The sequence below is a fragment of the Leptodactylus fuscus genome, chromosome 7 (assembly GCF_031893055.1).
Source record: "Leptodactylus fuscus isolate aLepFus1 chromosome 7, aLepFus1.hap2, whole genome shotgun sequence".
Lineage (NCBI taxonomy): Eukaryota > Metazoa > Chordata > Amphibia > Anura > Leptodactylidae > Leptodactylus > Leptodactylus fuscus.
In genome coordinates, this window is record NC_134271.1 from 17,591,433 (window position 1) to 17,611,062 (window position 19,630).

A 19,630-nucleotide genomic window follows, 5' to 3' on the forward strand; every position below is an offset into this window, starting at 1 on the left:
CCCTGCACACAGTATTATGCCCCATAGTGGCCCCTGCACAAAGTATTATGCTCCATAGTGGCCCCTGCACACAGTATTATGCCCCATAGTGGCCCCTGCACACAGTATGATGCCCCAGAGTGGCCCCTGCACACAGTATTATGCCCCATAGTGGCCCCTGCACACAGTATTATCCCCCATAGTGGCCCCTGCACAAAGTATTATGCCCCATAGTGGCCCCTGCACACAGTATTATGCCCCATAGTGGCCCCTGCACATAATTTATGTCCCATAGTGGCCCCTGCACACAGTATTATGCCCCATAGTGGCCCCTGCACAAAGTATTATGCTCCATAGTGGCCCCTGCACACAGTATTATGCCCCATAGTGGCTCCTGCACACAGTATTATACCCCAGAGTGGCCCCTGCACACAGTATTATGCCCCAGAGTGGTCCCTGCACACAGTTTATGCCCCATAGTGGTCCCTGCACACAGTATTATGTCCCATAGTGGCCCCTGCACATAGTTTATGTCCCATAGTGGCCCCTGCACACAGTATTATGCCCCAGAGTGGCCCCTGCACAAAGTATTATGCCCCAGAGTGGCCCCTGCACACAGTATTATGCCCCAGAGTGGTCCCTGCACACAGTTTATGCCCCATAGTGTACCCTGCACACAGTATTATGTCCCATAGTGGCCCCTCCACACAGTATTATGCCCCATAGTGGCCCCTGCACACAGTATTATGTCCCATAGTGGCCCCTCCACACAGTATTATGCCCCATAGTGGCCCCTGCACACAGTATTATGCCCCATAGTGGCCACTGCACACAGTGTTATGCCCCAGAGTGGCCCCTGCACACAGTTTATGTCCCAGAGTGGTGCCTGCAAACAGTATTATGCCCCATAGTGGCCCCTGCACACAGTATTATATCCCATAGTGGCCCCTGCACACAGTATTATGCCCCAGAGTGGCCCCCGCACACAGTATTATCCCCCATAGTGGCCCCTGCACACAGTATTATGCCCCATAGTGGCTCATGCACACAGTATTATGCCCCATAGTGGCCCCTGCACACAGTATTATCCCCCATAGTGACCCCTGCACACAGTATTATCCCCCATAGTGGCCCCTGCACACAGTATTATGCCCCATAGTGGCTCATGCACACAGTATTATGCCCCATAGTGGCCCCTGCACACAATATTATGCCCCATTTTGGACCACTGATGAACAATTATTATACTCTGGGGTCTTTTCAGACCCCAGAGTATAATGATCGGAGACCCAGGGGGGATAAAAACATAAAAAACATTGTTGCTTACCTCTCCTGGGCTTGGCGCACTCCCCGCAGATCTCTTCAATGTTGGACCAGACATCACCTGATCCAGGTCTGTGTTGCGACGCATAATGACGCTGGCCTGGGCCACGTGACATCTGTGTCATCATTAAACAGGCCTGAAGCCTGCTGGAGCCCAGGAGAGGTAAGTAATATTGTTTTTATGTTCCCTCATCTCTCCTGGCCCACCGATTATTATATTCTGGGGTCCGAAAAGATAAAGATATCATTATTTGTTGGAGTGCCCATGCCATCACTTACCGATCCCGGCTCATGCTCACTTGCCTCCACTTACGCAGACGGGGAAGCGCAGGTGGCCATTAGCAGGAGCGAGGATCGGTAAGTAAATAGGGCTTGTTACCTGCTGGGGTTATTCTAGAAGGTAACAGCCTATAAAACACACACATCAGGGGCCCATGGGCCCCCTAATGTCCCAGACCCTGTGGCAGAGGCTACCACTGCTACCCCGGTGGTTATGCCCCTTAGTAACAATAATAAGGATTATACAATTCTATTATATAAATCTATGCAGGATATTGACATTGCTTTCTGCACAGCCCTTCCCTGGCTACTCATTAACCAATTTCAATCAAAGACTGACTCAGTGGTTATATCCTGTTTGCCAAAAGAGGCCAAGACTGAAAGTTTGGCAAAGTCTCACATAGCAATAATCATTACAACTTGTTCATTTATGTGAACAGGGACATAACAATAGTGGTCGCAGGGGATGCGGCTGGGCCTGGAAGGGTAGGGGGCCCACAACAAGCTGGAGATAGCAGAGGCCCTGCAGTACCCTTGTAAATGTGATGGGGTGTAACGGAGTGAGAGAGGAGGTGGGGCAGTGAGAGGGAGCTAATGTGGAGGGCACACAGGAAGCTGCACCAAGTAAACAAATGCAGAGGATTCCAGGATCTTCCACGGACACCCAGAAATCACTCAAAACACTGCGAAAGATACATGCGGGTACTTATTAACCCATTGCTAGCACTAAAACCAGATTATTTTTTTTGCCCAGAAATATATATTACAAAAATACTAAGATTGTCACTTACTGACTCCTGTATGGAGGAGGCTGAAGATTATACCCCCAAATACCAGGGACAGTGTCCGGGCTGCAGTCCTTGCGTGCACCATCCTGAACGACAATGTTCCTTCTGCTTTATGTATCTACGACACTATATTTATATAGAAAGCGAATGTGAAAGGAGAAAAAGTTTTATTATAGTAAAGGTCACTTGTATGATCATCATCAGTTTATTACTTAGATAAGTGCAGGTCTATAACACCCCGTGTGTGTTTCAGTTTTTGCTGTATGTATGAATAATATCTTGCACTTTGTATGAGTATAATAGGTCTTCTCTTTCAGCATGAGGAGAAATAAAAAGTGGTATGACCCAAATAATACTGCCATATACTGCTCAATGAATAAGGTGCCTTAACAGCTCTATGTGGTGAATGCATATTAGTATTATAAATGTATACAGTGTCCATATACCGGTACTATACTGTGCTACCGTATACCGCCAGAAGTGTTACGACAACTAACAAAACAAATAATTATTATTATTAATATTTATTTTATTTCTCTCTTCTTGGCTGGATAGGATGGCCAGGAGTGGACCCGATTTCCTGATGGGCCCCAGGGGTGAGTATTGTATATCACCTTGTACCTATCTTACACTTTCTGATAATCCGGTGACATTCCGTTTCAACACTTCCGAAATTTAACGTCGCCAGTACTCCCCCTTCCCCATCAATACTTACCAGCCTTCCTGTCCGGGAACGGCTCCTCCCCTTCTCAAGTGCTTGCTGGAGATGCTGCGTCTGTGAGACATGCACAGTAGAGATGGCGCTCCATCCCTTCTGCGCAGGCCTCATACGTGCTTCTGGTCTGTGCACAGCGACTCCAGCCTGCACAGAGTGAAGAAGAAAGGCGGAGCAGACTCCTGGATTGGAAGCTAGTAAGTATGATGCGATGCAGGGGTGGGCTTAGTTAGTTACTTGTGAAGGGCTAGCACTGATCAGGATAGCTTAGCGAGGGAGGACAGCCTATTAGTGGGCGGGATAGCTTAGCTAGGGAAACAGGGTGGGAGGCAGATGCTAGTAGTGGGCAGGATAGCTTAGCTAGGGAGACAGGGTGGGAGGCAGACGCTAGTAGTGGGCGGGATAGCTAGCTAGGTAGACAGGGTGGGAGGCAGATGCTAGCACTGATCAGGATAGCTTAGCGAGGGAGGACGGCCTATTAGTGGCTGGGATAGCTAGCTAGGTAGACAGGGTGGGAGGCAGATGCTAGTAGTGGGCGGGATAGCTTAGCTAGGGAGACAGGGTGGGAGGCAGATGCTAGTAGTGGGCGGGATAGCTTTGCTAGGGAGACAGGGTGGGAGGCAGATGCTAGTAGTGGGTGGGATAGCTTAGCTAGGGAGACAGGGTGGGAGGCAGATGCTAGTAGTGGGCGGGATAGCTAGCTAGGTAGACAGGGTGGGAGGCAGATGCTAGTAGTGGGTGGGATAGCTTAGCTAGGGAGACAGGGTGGGAGGCAGATGCTAGTAGTGGGCGGGATAGCTTAGCTAGGGAAACAGGGTGGGAGGCAGATGCTAGTAGTGGGCAGGATAGCTTAGCTAGGGAGACAGGGTGGGAGGCAGACGCTAGTAGTGGGCGGGATAGCTAGCTAGGTAGACAGGGTGGGAGGCAGATGCTAGCACTGATCAGGATAGCTTAGCGAGGGAGGACGGCCTATTAGTGGCTGGGATAGCTAGCTAGGTAGACAGGGTGGGAGGCAGATGCTAGTAGTGGGCGGGATAGCTTAGCTAGGGAGACAGGGTGGGAGGCAGATGCTAGTAGTGGGCGGGATAGCTTTGCTAGGGAGACAGGGTGGGAGGCAGATGCTAGTAGTGGGTGGGATAGCTTAGCTAGGGAGACAGGGTGGGAGGCAGATGCTAGTAGTGGGCGGGATAGCTAGCTAGGTAGACAGGGTGGGAGGCAGATGCTAGTAGTGGGTGGGATAGCTTAGCTAGGGAGACAGGGTGGGAGGCAGATGCTAGTAGTGGGCGGGATAGCTTTGCTAGGGAGACAGGGTGGGAGGCAGATGCTAGTAGTGGGCGGGATAGCTTAGCTAGGGAGACAGGGTGGGAGGCAGATGCTAGTAGTGGGCGGGATAGCTTAGCTAGGGAGACAGGGTGGGAGGCAGACGCTAGTAGTGCACGGGATAGCTAGCTAGGTAGACAGGGTGGGAGGCAGATGCTAGTAGTGGGTGGGACAGCTTAGCTAGGGAGACAGGGTGGGAGGCAGATGCTAGTAGTGGGCGGGATAGCTTAGTTAGGGAGACAGGGTGGGAGGCAGACGCTAGTAGTGGGCGGGATAGCTTAGCTAGGGAGACAGGGTGGGGGTTGTAACGGAGTGAGGGGGGGAGAGCTGTGACAGGGTGGTAGTATGGAAGGTACAACAGGAACAGCTCCCACAGACATCACGCAAACTCATTAATGGCACTAACAGATCTTTAAAAAAAATATATGGTCTGGAAAACCCCTTTAATATACAAAAACCAAACTGAAAATAAAAGGGAGAAATAACAGAATGCAGAGACTGTAGAGAGGACTGTAAATCTTGTCATGGTAGCCCTGCAGATCATTAATAGCAACAATTCATAAAATAAACTCATTATGAAGCTTTTTTTTTTTTTTTTTTTTTTAATTTGTCTATGTAAACAAATACAACATCTCTTGATGGATTTTTCTACTCCTTTTCAGCTTTGAAGCCCTTATTAGACTCACATGAGTCCTATAAGGCGTCACAACCTACAGAGTGGTGTCATTTTATGGAGAATTAATATTTTGCATCTGAATCCAGCGAACACTCAGCCCCATCCATTCCACTTATCCTCTGCGTGATCGCATAGAATACTGTGGTCTATTATCTAGAAACAATGTAGCACAACCACCGCTATCGAAGCCAAAAACAAACAAACAGAGTTGTTTTTTATGACTGAGATGGGAATAGTCATGTCCTTAAGGATACATTGGTTGCATGACTTTGGGAGTTATGGTAATATAGAATTATTTAGGCCCCCGCCAACCTCTATGATATCTATAAGCCATAATAAGACATAAGGACGAGGAGGGTCGTCATAACATGAGGCCCCTCAGAACATGGGAAACATAATCCAGGCTGACTTCAATCATTTTTATTGGGTAGAAAAATTATACAAATGTATAAAAAAGTATCCAATGTACAGAACATTACAAATACAATGTATAAGGTTTATATACAATATCAAGGAGAATCTTCTACAAACTTCTTCAGAAAACTTTTCTTAAAAGCAATGCAAGAAAAAAAGTCCAAGTGTGATTTCCACCCGTTGGTCTTCGCACCTGAGCCTAGATTACGTACAAGCAGGCACTCAAGGATCGTAAAAACGATGAGGAGAAGAAGAATGATAGGTGTACATGAGCGGGTCCGACTCATACCCGGAGGAATTTTTGAGGTTCGCACGATTGAAGTGGTTTTGGGAATTAAGGTTTGGCTGTGCTGGAGAGACCCCGTCAGAGCCTGAATATAAACCATTCCTTACACATGGAGAATAGCGGTGCATGTTTAGGTCCAACTCATGCCAGGAGGAATATTCGGAGTGCTCAGGATTGAAGCGGTATTGGGAATTAAAGTTTGGCTGTGCTGGAGAGACCCCGCCAGAGCCTGAATATAAACCATTCCTCACACTTTGAGAATAGTATATGGGCTCTTGTGTTTTTCTTCCAGTCTGACATGGATGACCTGTAGTAAAGAATGGGAGAAAATACATAAATGTGTCAAGATTGTGGTGACATGTGCAAGATGACTTGAGATTCACTGTAAACACTGCAAAGGATGCCAGGAGTTGAATGATTTGTAAATACAAGATATATATATATATGTATATATATATATATATATATATATATATATACATACACATAGATGCAGATATAGCATTTGTTATGTTAGCTGGAGCTACTCATCAATTCAAATGAATTGCTAGGCAGCTCCCTCCTCCTGCTTTGGTGCTAAATTCGAATGGCCATAGGACGCTTTCTGGCATTGCCGCCCTCGGTAACAGCAGCGGCAGCTCTGCTATGATTCTCTTTATTTCTTTAACCTCTGTCTTCAATGTTTTTCACTATCCCTGCACATGACATCATATTATCACAGCACAAGGATAGATCATAGCAGGACCACCATCGAAATTATCGACAGTGGTCCCACTATCACAGAAGAGCTACTGCCTTGGTTCGGCTATCATTTTATGCAGCCGAACCAAGGCTGCATAAAATGGGGGCGACTAGGAGATGGGGGCGACTAGGAGAAAAGTGCTGTCCAGCAATTCAAAAAGATCTGCTAACAACAGATGCAACATCTGTACATATATATATATATATATATATATATATATATATATATATATGCGTATATATACGCACACATATATATAGATCATAAAATCATCATAGTATCAGGGAATTGTCCATGTCCACCATTACTTACCTTGTTTCTTTAATCTCCATGTGACAGACGCGTCTTTATCTGTTATTCCCTCATGCATAACCTTACACCTGAATACTTTCCCAAAGTCTTCTTCTTTAACAATGCCGTCCACGCAGCTGGTGACAAAGAAAGTTTCTTTTCCATCTTCTTGAGGTACGATATTTTGTGATGGTAAAGTCTTTTCCTCCTTGAACCACATCACATTAATATATTGTGGATGAAATGAGTGGATTTTACATGACAGTTCCAAATAGTCCCCGACATTGTAGGATTCTTGGTTGGGTATTATTGGATCCAAAACCGGTGGAGCTGCAGATAGAAAGCATAAAAAAACCTTGTTAGGATAGGGTAACTTGGAACAACCAATGTGAGCGTGATGATCAGCCCCATTAACATAAAATATGTAAAAGACTAAGTATTCCAAAGTATTGTAAAAATGATCAAATAATCACATGTCATCAACCCGACCAACTGCAGTTCTCTGCAATAGGATCGATGGTAGATAATATTTATTAATAGATTTGGTTGGAATAACTGTGTGTCTGAAAAGCAGAGCAGTCCACATTTTAAAAATTGCAATTTTATTTTCAAATTACCATCAAATTTCCTATTTTTTTTAAATAAATAAATGCAAAAAATATTGACCGTAAGAGCTTACAATTCATGGTCAACCACATTCCTAAGAGTCCTGACAGTGTTATACGCTATGTTTTATAGATAGGTTCCTAGGAGCCCTGACAGTGTTATACACTATGTTTTATAGATAGGTTCCTGGGAGCCCTGACAGTGTTATACACTATGTTTTATAGATAGGTTCCTGGGAGCCCTGACAGTGTTATACACTATGTTGTATAGATAGTTCCTAGGAGTCCTGACAGTATCATACACTATGTTTTATAGATCGGTTCCTAGGAGCCCTAAAGTCGTTCTGCTAGTGAAAATAGATTTTGCTGCACACACTGTTTTGTGATCAAAGGAATATAGAGATTTATTTTACAATATAGTTAACACCTTTTGACAAAATGCAAAATATTGGCATAGAAAGACAGGCTAGATCAATTGGATATGACGTTTCGGTCCTTAGACCTTCATCAGACGCGATCTAGTGTGGTAGCAGGATCAGTATAAGTGTCAAGGCATGACATGCCTTGACACTTATACTGATCCTGCTACCACACTAGATCGCGTCTGATGAAGGTCTAAGGACCGAAACGTCATATCCAATTGATCTAGCCTGTCTTTCTATGCCAATATTTTGCATTTTGTCAAAAGGCGTTAACTATATTGTAAAATAAATCTCTATATTCCTTTGATCACAAAACAGTGTGTGCAGCAAAATCTATTTTCACTAGTATATTTGGGTCGAAGGACCTTTTTTCGCTAGCACCACATATAATTTTAGAGTGTGCGGTACCATTGACTTTTTTGCTACTAAAGTCGTTCTGCAACTGGCCTGCCATGAATTAAAAGCACGGGTGGCACACGGGGATGTTCCCTGTGTGCCGCCTGTGCACTGGCTGTGCCTCTGCGGCTCTTTTTTCATTAAATGAATAGGAGCCACGGAAGCACAAGACACAAAATAGGACAGCAATAGGACTTGTTCTATAATTTGTGGCCCAGACTGTCGGCCCGCACCGTGAAATTCACGGTCGTATGTATGGGCCCATAGAAAAGAATGGGTCAGTGTGCTATCCATGAAATAAATGGATATCACACTGACCACGGTCAAGGTCATCTGCAAGGGGCCTTAGATTGTTCTACACCATGTTTTATAGATAGGTTTTATAGAGAGGCTGTGTCTCTTAATAAAGAGATAACCGTAATCACATGAACCGACTCATAGCCAAAAAGATGTGAGGTTCTCCACAAACTTGCAAAAGATATCCAAGAGAAAAACGTTGACATTGAAAGGAGTTTCCACACATATTAACTGATAGAAGTGGCAGCGGCGCTTCACAGGCCATGTAATGCAAGCAAAGCTACTGCAAAATGTACACTCTTCAAAGAAATGATTGGCCAGGGACATGGAGGTCGGGCCCCTGATGATCTTTAATTAATAACCTACCCTAAAGATAGTTCCATCTTCCATCCACAGGTCACAGGCTTCAAGAAGGCCCTGAAGACTCTCCTATTTAGGGAGGCCTACAACCTCCAATAATACTATCACCACACCACCATCTGAACAATCTCCCTCTCACCTTCTGTCTCTATCCCTCTATTCCGCTGTGCCAGTCAGTCATTGTTAGTATTATATCTGTTTATATATTTTGTGTACTGTATGTAAACCCTCAAATGTACAGCACCATGCAATTAATATAATAATGTAAAACACCAGGGAATTAATATAATAATGTAAAGCACCATGGAATTAATATAATAATGTAAAGCACCATGGAATTAATATAATAATGTACAGCACCATGGAATTAATATAATAATGTACAGCACCATGGAATTAATATAGTAATGTACAGCACCATGGAATTAATATAATAATGTAAAGCACCATGGAATTAATACAATAATGTAAAACACCAGGGAATTAATATAATAATGTAAAGCACCATGGAATTAATATAATAATGTAAAACACCATGGAATTAATATAATAATGTAAAACACCATGGAATTAATATAATAATGTAAATCACCGTGGAATTAATATGATAATGTGAAGCACCATGGAATTAATATAATAATTTAAAGCACCATGGAATTAATATGATAATGTAAAGCACCATGGAATTAATATAATAATGTACAGCACCATGGAATTAATATAATAATGTAAAGCACCATGGAATTAATATAATAATGTAAAGCACCATGGAATTAATATGATAATGTAAAGCACCATGGAATTAATATAATAATGTACAGCACCATGGAATTAATATAATAATGTACAGCACCATGGAATTAATATAATAATGTACATCACCATGGAATTAATATAATAATGTAAAGCACCATGGAATTAATATAATAATTTAAAGCACCATGGAATTAATATAATAATGTACAGCACCATGGAATTAATATAATAATGTACAGCACCATGGAATTAATATAATAATGTACAGCACCATGGAATTAATATAATAATTAGAGATGAGCGAACACTAAAATGTTCGAGGTTCGAAATTCGATTCGAACAGCCGCTCACTGTTCGAGTGTTCGAATGGGTTTCGAACCCCATTATAGTCTATGGGGAACATAAACTCGTTAAGGGGGAAACCCAAATCCGTGTCTGGAGGGTCACCAAGTCCACTATGACACCCCAGGAAATGATACCAACACCCTGGAATAACACTGGGACAGCAGGGGAAGCATGTCTGGGGGCATAAAAGTCACTTTATTTCATGGAAATCCCTGTCAGTTTGCGATTTTCGCAAGCTAACTTTTCCCCATAGAAATGCATTGGCCAGTGCTGATTGGCCAGAGTACGGAACTCGACCAATCAGCGCTGGCTCTGCTGGAGGAGGCGGAGTCTAAGATCGCTCCACACCAGTCTCCATTCAGGTCCGACCTTAGACTCCGCCTCCTCCGGCAGAGCTAGCGCTGATTGGCCGAAGGCTGGCCAATGCATTCCTATGCGAATGCAGAGACTTAGCAGTGCTGAGCCAGTTCTGCTCAACTACACATCTGATGCACACTCGGCACTGCTACATCAGATGTAGCAATCTGATGTAGCAGAGCCGAGGGTGCACTAGAACCCCTGTGCAAACTCAGTTCACGCTAATAGAATGCATTGGCCAGCGCTGATTGGCCAATGCATTCTATTAGCCCGATGAAGTAGAGCTGAATGTGTGTGCTAAGCACACACATTCAGCTCTACTTCATCGGGCTAATAGAATGCATTGGCCAGCGCTGATTGGACAGAGTACGGAACTCGACCAACCAGCGCTGGCTCTGCTGGAGGAGGCGGAGTCTAAGATCGCTCCACACCAGTCTCCATTCAGGTCCGACCTTAGACTCCGCCTCCTCCAGCAGAGCCAGCGCTGATTGGCCGAATTCCGTACTCTGGCCAATCAGTGCTGGCCAATGCATTCTATTGGCGTGATGAAGCAGTGCTGAATGTGTGTGTTTAGCTCAACTACACCGGTGGAGTAGTTGAGCTAAGCACACAGATTCAGCTCTGCTTCAATCAGCGCTGGCCAATGCATTCTATTAGCTTGATGAAGCAGAGTGTGCACAAGGGTTCAAGCGCACCCTCGGCTCTGATGTAGCAGAGCCGAGGCTGCACAAGGGTTCAAGCGCACCCTCGGCTCTGATGTAGCAGAGCTGAGGCTGCACAAGGGTTCAAGCGCACCCTCGGCTCTGATGTAGTAGAGCCGAGGCTGCACAAGGGTTCAAGCGCACCCTCGGCTCTGATGTAGCAGAGCCGAGGGTGCACAAGGGTTCAAGTGATGTGCAAGAAAAAATGGGATTGTAATTGAACGGCGGCGCGGAGAAGACAACGAAAGGTAGGAGACGAATAGCCTTTCTGACGTGGTACCTAGAAAAAAATTGTGTCTGAGTGATAGGATCCCTTTAACATAAATTCTGATCAACCGCTATAAGTCCATTTGCCGATTCACAGCAACCTCTGATTCTGAGAATGTCTGTTGTTTTTTTATGGGAAGCAAAATGGTAGAAAAAATGGCAGTTTGGTCATTTTCAGACTCAGGGATACCTAAAGTGTTACTTTATTTATTTATTTGTATATGTCTTGTAAGAAAAGCAGGATGATCTGAAATTTTAGCTCTTTTAAAAAAAATTTATTGTTTTTTTTTTTTTTTTGACCCCACAGGGGTCTTGAACCCAAGAGGGTCCAATCACTTATGATTTATGTTTTATTACAGGCTGCAGGTGCAGATTGTGGGCATTGCTACCAGGTCTCTGCTGTATAATACTCAATATTTAATTTTTTTTAAATTTAATAGCACAATGTGCTACCAAAAAACTTTAAAATAGTTTTTCCTCTCTGTTACGGTAATTTTTATTATGTATTGTGTCATTAGGGGTGGGGCTACAACCTGTAATTGGGGTTTATTATTGGAGTATTATTTTACACATTTTTTTTTATATTAATTTACTTAATTTTTTATATTTGACTTTTTTTCCCTTTCTTTCTTTCTTTCTTTCTTTCTTTCTTTCTTTCTTTCTTTCTTTCTTTCTTTCTTTCTTTCTTTCTTTTTTTTTCTTTTTTTACAGTGTGTTCCCCTAAGGTCATAATAGACCTCTGGGGACTTTTGATCACTATTTTTTTTTTTTTTTGGTGGGGGAGGCTGATTTCCCCTGTAACTGGGGCTGGTACATTTAGCCCCAGTTGCAGGAGGAATACAGCCTCGTGCCCATTACTATAGAACTGATCTGGGTCTCTAGGACCCAACAGCCTCTGATCCCGATGGATCACGTGACCACCAATTTAAAGGGGAGCCACATACCGTACCATAGCTGTGTATACAGCGCTCATTGAGCACTGTGTATACAGCAACTGAGAAGGCAGGGACAGTAATAAACCTTCCCTGCCTTCTCTAGGGGAGCTCCGGCTGTAGTTACAGCCGGCTCCCCACTTCTGCAGCTGCACAATTTCATGTAGCTACTTAAAACTGTAAGGACGTAACAAAGAATGGACCAACCGCCATGTAAACAGGGGATGTGCTGTTAACGCAATGCCTCTCATTAACGCTGATGCTTGGGCCAGTGTAAATAGGTCCTAAAACCAGCTGCAACACAAATAAGTCCATATGGAGGATGGATTGCACATACAGGGTGTCTGGAAAGTAAGTGTGGTCTTTAATGAGAGATAGGAAACCGACATCTCGGTCTACCTGCAGCGCCACAACGCTGCATTTCTGGTCACATGTTCATTAATAAAAAACGCGTCAAGTCCACCCTTACATTTTGTGTACTTACTTTCCAGACACCCTGTATAGTATGGAAGCCTTTAAAGATTCTCAGCTGAGTACAATTCACCCCCATGGTCATTCTTGTAAAAAAAATTATATTATTCGGTATATACGATCTGATGTTGCCTACACATAAGCAGGCGACATCAGAGGATGACCACACTGACATGCCATGAGCCAGCCATGTCACTACCACATATATATTTATTACTAGCTTTTACCCGCATCTTCGTCTGCGGTGATTTGAGAATTGGGCGGACACAGACGTGTGAAACTGTAAAAGTGCATTAAAAAGTTTGGTGGGATAGCAAATGTGATGTGTTATATTGTGTATGTAGTAATACAGACAATGTGATGTGTTATATTGTGTATGTAGTAATACAGACAATGTGATGTGTTATATTGTGTATGTTGTAATACAGACAATGTGATGTGTTATATTGTGTATGTAGTAATACAGACAATGTGATGTGTTATATTATGTATGTAGTAATACAATGTGATGTGTTATATTGTGTATGTAGTAATACAGACAATGTGATGTGTTATATTGTGTATGTAGTATGTGATCTGTTATATTGTATATGTAGTAATACAGACAATGTGATGTGTTATATTGTGTATGTAGTAATACAGATAATGTGATGTGTTATATTGTGTATGTAGTAATACAGACAATGTGATGTGTTATATTGTGTATGTAGTAATACAGACAATGTGATGTGTTATATTGTGTATGTAGTAATACAGACAATGTGATGTGTTATATTGTGTATGTAGTAATACAGACAATGTGATGTGTTATATTGTGTATGTAGTAATACAGACAATGTGATGTGTTATATTATGTATGTAGTAATACAATGTGATGTGTTATATTGTGTATGTAGTAATACAGACAATGTGATGTGTTATATTGTGTATGTAGTATGTGATCTGTTATATTGTATATGTAGTAATACAGACAATGTGATGTGTTATATTGTGTATGTAGTAATACAGATAATGTGATGTGTTATATTGTGTATGTAGTAATACAGACAATGTGATGTGTTATATTGTGTATGTAGTAATACAGACAATGTGATGTGTTATATTGTGTATGTAGTAATACAGACAATGTGATGTGTTATATTGTGTATGTAGTAATACAGACCATGTGATGTGTTATATTGTGTATGTAGTAATACAGACAATGTGATGTGTTATATTGTGTATGTAGTAATACAGACCATGTGATCTGTTATATTGTGTATGTAGTAACACAGACAATGTGATCTGTTATATTGTGTATGTAGTAATACAGACAATGTGATGTGTTGTATTGTGTATGTAGTAATACAGACAATGTGATCTGTTATATAGTGGAAAGCTATATGTAAATGTGAGTGAGTAGAGTGAGGGCTACTCCTGAGGTGACAGTAAGGAGTGTGCAGGCAGGTTGAGGCAGGAAATGCCAGACAGTGTGTGTGAGTCTATAGCTGGGGCTAGGAGTCCTGCTTTTGTGAGTCTCCTGCTAGGAAGCCATGTTGTTTAGTGGCACCAAAAGTAGCCTATGACTCAATCCTAAGGGAAAACTATGTTTGTGGAAAATTGCACGCAAATCCGTCCAGGCGTTTTAGCGTGATTGAGGAACAAACATCCAAAGTCACAAACATGCAAACATCCAAACACACAAACTTTAATATTAGTAGGATACAGATTTTATACATCACTTACCTTTCTTAAAATAGATGATGTAAATAAAGACTAGAATCGCTATCATTAGTGCGACAAGTGTCCCGAGTATACTCCCGATTATTACAGGAACTTTTTTATCTGTAAGGGTATATACAAGTAATACAAATAAAAGAAATTAGGACAATTCCAGTTAACTAAGGATAAGACACATGAGGTGAGGCTGGGAGCAGAGAAGGGGGGACAAGAAACTGGGGGCAGATGAAGGGGGGACAAGCACCTGGAGGCAGAGATGGGGGGACAACAAACTGGGGCAGAGATAGGGGAGGGCAACAAACTGGGGGCAGAGATGAGGGGGAACAAGAAACTGGGGTCAGGTGAAAGGGGGACAAGAAACTGGGGGCAGAAATGGGGTACAAGCAGCTGGAGGCAGAGATGGGAAGACAAGAAACTAGGGGCAGAGATAGGAGGACAAGAAACTGGGGTCAGATGAAGGGAGGGACAAGAAATTGGGGGCAGAGATAGGGGGACAAGAAACTCGGGGCAGATGAAGCGGGGACATGAAACTGGGGACAGAGATGGGGGGACAAGAAACTGGGGCCAGACATGGGAGAACAAGAAATATAAGCGGTTCAGCGCCACCGCCAACCCCCGGACGAAGTCACGGGTAACTGCTAGTAGTTTATATACCTGGTTCAGGCTGGACTGAAAGAACAATGTTAAGAGTAAGTCCATCTTTGAGTGACCTGTGGATGATAACACAGGAATACACATCTCCGTCTTCATCTAGGCTTGTAGGTTTTATGGACAGCACACTGGTCACACTGTACGTGCCATCATGGTTCTGAACTGGTGTTTTAGTGCAAGTATTTACATCCACATCAGATTTGGTGGAGGAAGCTTTACTGTACTTCACCCATCGTATTCTCACAATTTCTGGATATAAGCCGTTCACATTACAGGTAACAGATCTCTCGGTGTCTGGAGTCATCTCTAGTCTGGAGTCACTGACTGTACAAGTCGGCTTAACTGAAGAGAAAGAAAAGCTTGAGTGAAATAGTAACAGAAGTAATAAATGGTAATACTACTTAAATTACCCACATACAGGCTGTAATAACATTGCACGGTGACTATATAACTGATCCTGGTTAATTTAAGGTTAAATTGCTGTGTTGACACTTTGTGGGTTTTGGGTTGCAGTTTGGACACTTGGTCTCTAAAAGGTTCGCCATCACTGTCCTAGTGTATTCTGTTATGCACAAGGCGCCTTATGATCAGGCGTCACGACAATATGTAGATTTTATTGGGACCATGAAGAGGAATGTATGTTGTTTTGATCGCTTTTTATTCCATTGCTTTAGGGAGGTAATTTGGCGAAAAAACGCCAAATCAGACATTTTGATTCTTTTTCCTGCTATGTCCTTTACCGTATGGGACAAATGTTTTTATATTTTAATAGTTTAGACGTTTTCGGACTTGAGGATGCCTAATTTGTTAATGCTTACTTTTATTCATTTATAAAAATTCAGCGCACTGTCGGCTTTCCTGATCTGTGCCCCGGGTAAAGCGCTATCGGTCCCGGTACCGTAGCGCTTTACAGTTAGAAGGGCGTTCCTGATAGTCAGTCAGGAACGTCCTTCTCCACAGCACAGCCAATCGCGCTGTACAGTGTGAGCGGGAAGGAACACCCCCTCCCTCTGCTCACAGTGCTTGTCCATAGGCGAGTATTATCAGGAACGCCCTTCTGACTGTAAAGCACTATGGTATCAGGACCGATAGCTCTTTACCCGGGACACAGATCGGGAAAGCCGACAGTGCGCTGAATTCAGTGCACTGTCGGCTTTCCAGCAGTATATAGAACTGCCTGTGCCCATATCGGTGAAAGGTCCTATTTAAGTCTATAATTCCACGTGATAATTCATAGTTTTGATGCCTTCAGTGTGAATCTACAATTGTCAAGGTCATGAAAATACAGAAAACTCTTTGAATGAGAAGGCGCGTCCAAACTTTTGGTCTGTACTGTGTATATGTATATATATATATATATATATATATATATATATATATATTTATTTATTTAAAATTTCTCTCTATTTTTTACTTTTTTTTGCCCCCCCCTCCCCTCTTTAGATCACCTGTGCCATAGACTGCAATAATACTGTATTGCAGTCTATGGCAGATTTCCTATGTAACTATTGAAGCCTGCTGCACGCGGGCTTCAATGGTTACAACTAGGTATGCAAAGAATGGGCCGTCCTATAGCTTTGTCCACAGTGAAAAAAGTTATACATTTTGGAAGGTGGAAAATATGAAAAAAGTCACCATGAATTTAAAACACAAACTACCCTGTCATTAAAGGGTTGAATAATCCTTCTATTTTTATATTTTTTTAGCAGCGATTCCACTGGGACACTGTAATAGTAGCTAACTTTTTCTCTTGTTAGGTTCCACTTAGAGCCCATTCACACAGAGTAAACGCGCGTGTATTTTGGCAAAATACACGTGTAAAAATAAGACTCCCATTTTTTTACACATGTATTTTTTCTTTTTTAATGTAGATTGTGAGCCCCCTATTGAGCTCACAATGTACAATTGTTCCCCCTACCAGTATGTCTTTGGAATATGGGATTGAAATCCATACAAACTCCTTGCAGATGGTTTTTTACCCTTGGTGGGATTTGAACACCAGGACTCCAGCGCTGCAAGGCTGCAGTGCTAACCACTGAGCCACCGTGTGGCTCCCTACACGTGTATTTTGCCAAAATACACGTGCTTTTACTCTGTGTAAACGGGCCCGTTAACAATGCATGCGTTACTGCTCTGTATATGCAAGGCCTACCCTAGATTCAATATACTATGACCTCTATGATGTACAATATATAGCAGCTCTTACCTGACACCTGCAGTATGACTTTACCAACCACTTTATCAGGAGTGACTATAACAGTACAGGTGTATTCTCCATCATCACTGAGCTGTAGGTTGGGTATATACAGACTGGCATCTCCTCCTACAAGGCCACGTTTTAATATCTGTGACCCAGTTCTGATTCGGGTATGATGTCCACCATTGAACCCATAGACAAGTTTTTCTCCTTCCAATGTTCTCAAAGTCCAACGCACAGAAACCGTAGAGAGATCCAAGGAAGAAGCTTCATAGCCATCGAAGTGACAAGGAATGGTGGTATCATCACCCCGCTGCATCTCTATAGGAACATTGGTCGTGTAGATTTGTAATTTACCTGAAAGGTAGACAATGGTCATGAAATTTAGTAATGTCCTAAAACTGTCAGATCTGGGCTACAAGCACCATTGGAAAGTATATACGGATAGATAGGGCTGCGTTCAGAACAGATGGCGCATGTGCAGTATGATAATACACGTCAAGGACTATAAGACCATTCTGCGCATGCGCAAGATTTTGCTGAGGAGATGTTGATGTTGCAGCACTAACACAGGCCAGGGCACAGCACAAACACAAACAAGTAATTAAATTGCATAAGGGATAACATTTATTTTTCTCGGCATTCATTCCACTATACAATACAAAAAAAGCCATGATTTTTATCAATGTTAAAGGGATTCTACCAATAAAATCTTATATTATTTTTGTTGACACGATGGAATAGCCTTAAGAAAGGCTATTCTCCTTCTACTTTTAAATGTCTTCTCCGCCCCGCTGTTCGGTTAAAATTGTGCTTTCCACCGGTATGCAAATGAGTTCTCACGCAGCACTAGGGGCGGACCCCAGAGCTCAAAGAGCACTGGCGGCGTCCCCAATGCTGCGAGAGAAATCTCCAGCGCCGCTTCCATCTTCTTCACATACGGGATCTTCATGCGTCTTCTTCCGGGGGTTGGCTTCAAACTTCTAGGCCTTGGGCCTAGGGCAAAGCCGACTGCGCATGCCCGCTGGCCGCAAGAAAATGGCCGCTTACAATACTGTGTACATCTATTCTAGTTACATCTATTCCTAAACTCTTCCCTCCCTACAGTAACACACTAAGCACTATATACTCCTAATACACACATATATATACTCCTAAGGCTGAATATACACAGATATATACTCCTAAAACTGAATATACACCGATATATTCTTAAAGCTGACCCAGTCTGTATAAATCTACACAACTACTGCACAAAGAAGAAACTGCAGGAGTTATTGGTTCCCCCATCCCAAAGTCATGTCCCCCTTTGCTGATGGCTCCGGGGGTGTCTCGAATGTTTCTACTCCCATAAAACCACTAGGAATACTAAGATCCTCAGCAGACATAAAAGTCACTTACCAGCTTCTGTATGGAGGAGGTTGAAGATTATAATCCCAAATCCCAGGAACAGTCTGTGGTCTGTAGACTTTGTGTGCACCATCCTGACCGCCAATGTTCCCAGCTCCGCTTACTTCATGGCGCTACAATAATATATTTTACATTAAATGAAAGTAAGAGAAGCAAAAGTTTTATGAAAGCAAAGTCCAAGTATTGTATAATTATCTGGCAGGTTATTGCTTAGATAAGAGCAGGGACAGCGATGGGAGGGTTCACAACAGTTCTTTTCCTCCTGTCACTGTAAGATCTTTGGAGAATATTTATTGTTTTAACCCTTTCCCGCTGATGGCATTTTTTGATTTTCGTTTTTCGTTTTTGACTCCCCTCCTTCTAAACCCCATAACTTTTTTATTTCTCCGCTCCCAGAGCCATATGAGGTCTTAATTTTTGCGGGACAAATTTTTCTTCATGATGCCACCATTAATTATTCTGTATAATGTACTGGGAAGCAGGGAAAAAATTCAGAATGGGGTGGATTTGAAGAAAAAATGCATTTCTGCGACTTTCTTACGGGCTTTGGTTTTACGGCGTTCACTGTGCAGCCAAAATGACATGTCCCCTATATTCTGTGTTTGGGTACGGTTCCAGGGATACCAAATTTATATGGTTTTATTTGCATTTTGACCATGGCGCCAGAGAGATCCGGGGTCCGATCGGAGACATTAGAGCCGGTTGTCTACTGCTTAAAGCAGTAGACACCCGGCGGCTATGGTGGCCGCCCGGCTCCCGCCATAGTTACACACCTGACATGCACCGTACTATTACGGCAGATGTCGGGAAGAGGTTAATCTTTCCTGTAAATGAAAGAGGTGAAACTATGTAATATGTCGCCTCTTCTCAGCTTACGCCACTGACTAGGAGGAGGAGGGTCCGTGAAAGAGAAACTAACGCAGGGATATTC

General features: G+C 42.9%; 1 protein-coding gene across 1 annotated transcript; it reads right to left on the reverse strand.

Annotated features, from left to right (window-relative positions):
- Window positions 1–5,598: 5,598 nt before the first annotated feature.
- On the reverse strand, window positions 5,599–18,772 carry LOC142213300 (signal-regulatory protein beta-1-like). The gene is made up of 6 exons (XM_075281618.1): window positions 18,691–18,772; window positions 17,299–17,646; window positions 15,096–15,434; window positions 14,448–14,546; window positions 6,835–7,143; window positions 5,599–6,087 (listed from the first exon to the last, which is right to left on the reverse strand). The coding sequence occupies exons 1-6, from the start codon at window positions 18,770–18,772 to the stop codon at window positions 5,717–5,719; spliced, it is 1,548 nt and encodes a 515-aa protein (XP_075137719.1). The 3' UTR covers window positions 5,599–5,716.
- Between the last annotated feature and the right edge of the window lie 858 nt (window positions 18,773–19,630).

Coding starts and splice junctions, on each gene's coding strand:
- LOC142213300 (XM_075281618.1), bottom strand. CDS start 18,772: ATGGTGCACACAAAGTCTACAGACCACAGACTGTTCCTGGGATTTGGG. Junction 15,435..17,298: donor AGTCATACTGCAGGTGTCAG/GTAAGAGCTGCT, acceptor CTTTCTCTTCAG/TTAAGCCGACTTGTACAGTC. Junction 14,547..15,095: donor TTCAGTCCAGCCTGAACCAG/GTATATAAACTA, acceptor ATACCCTTACAG/ATAAAAAAGTTCCTGTAATA.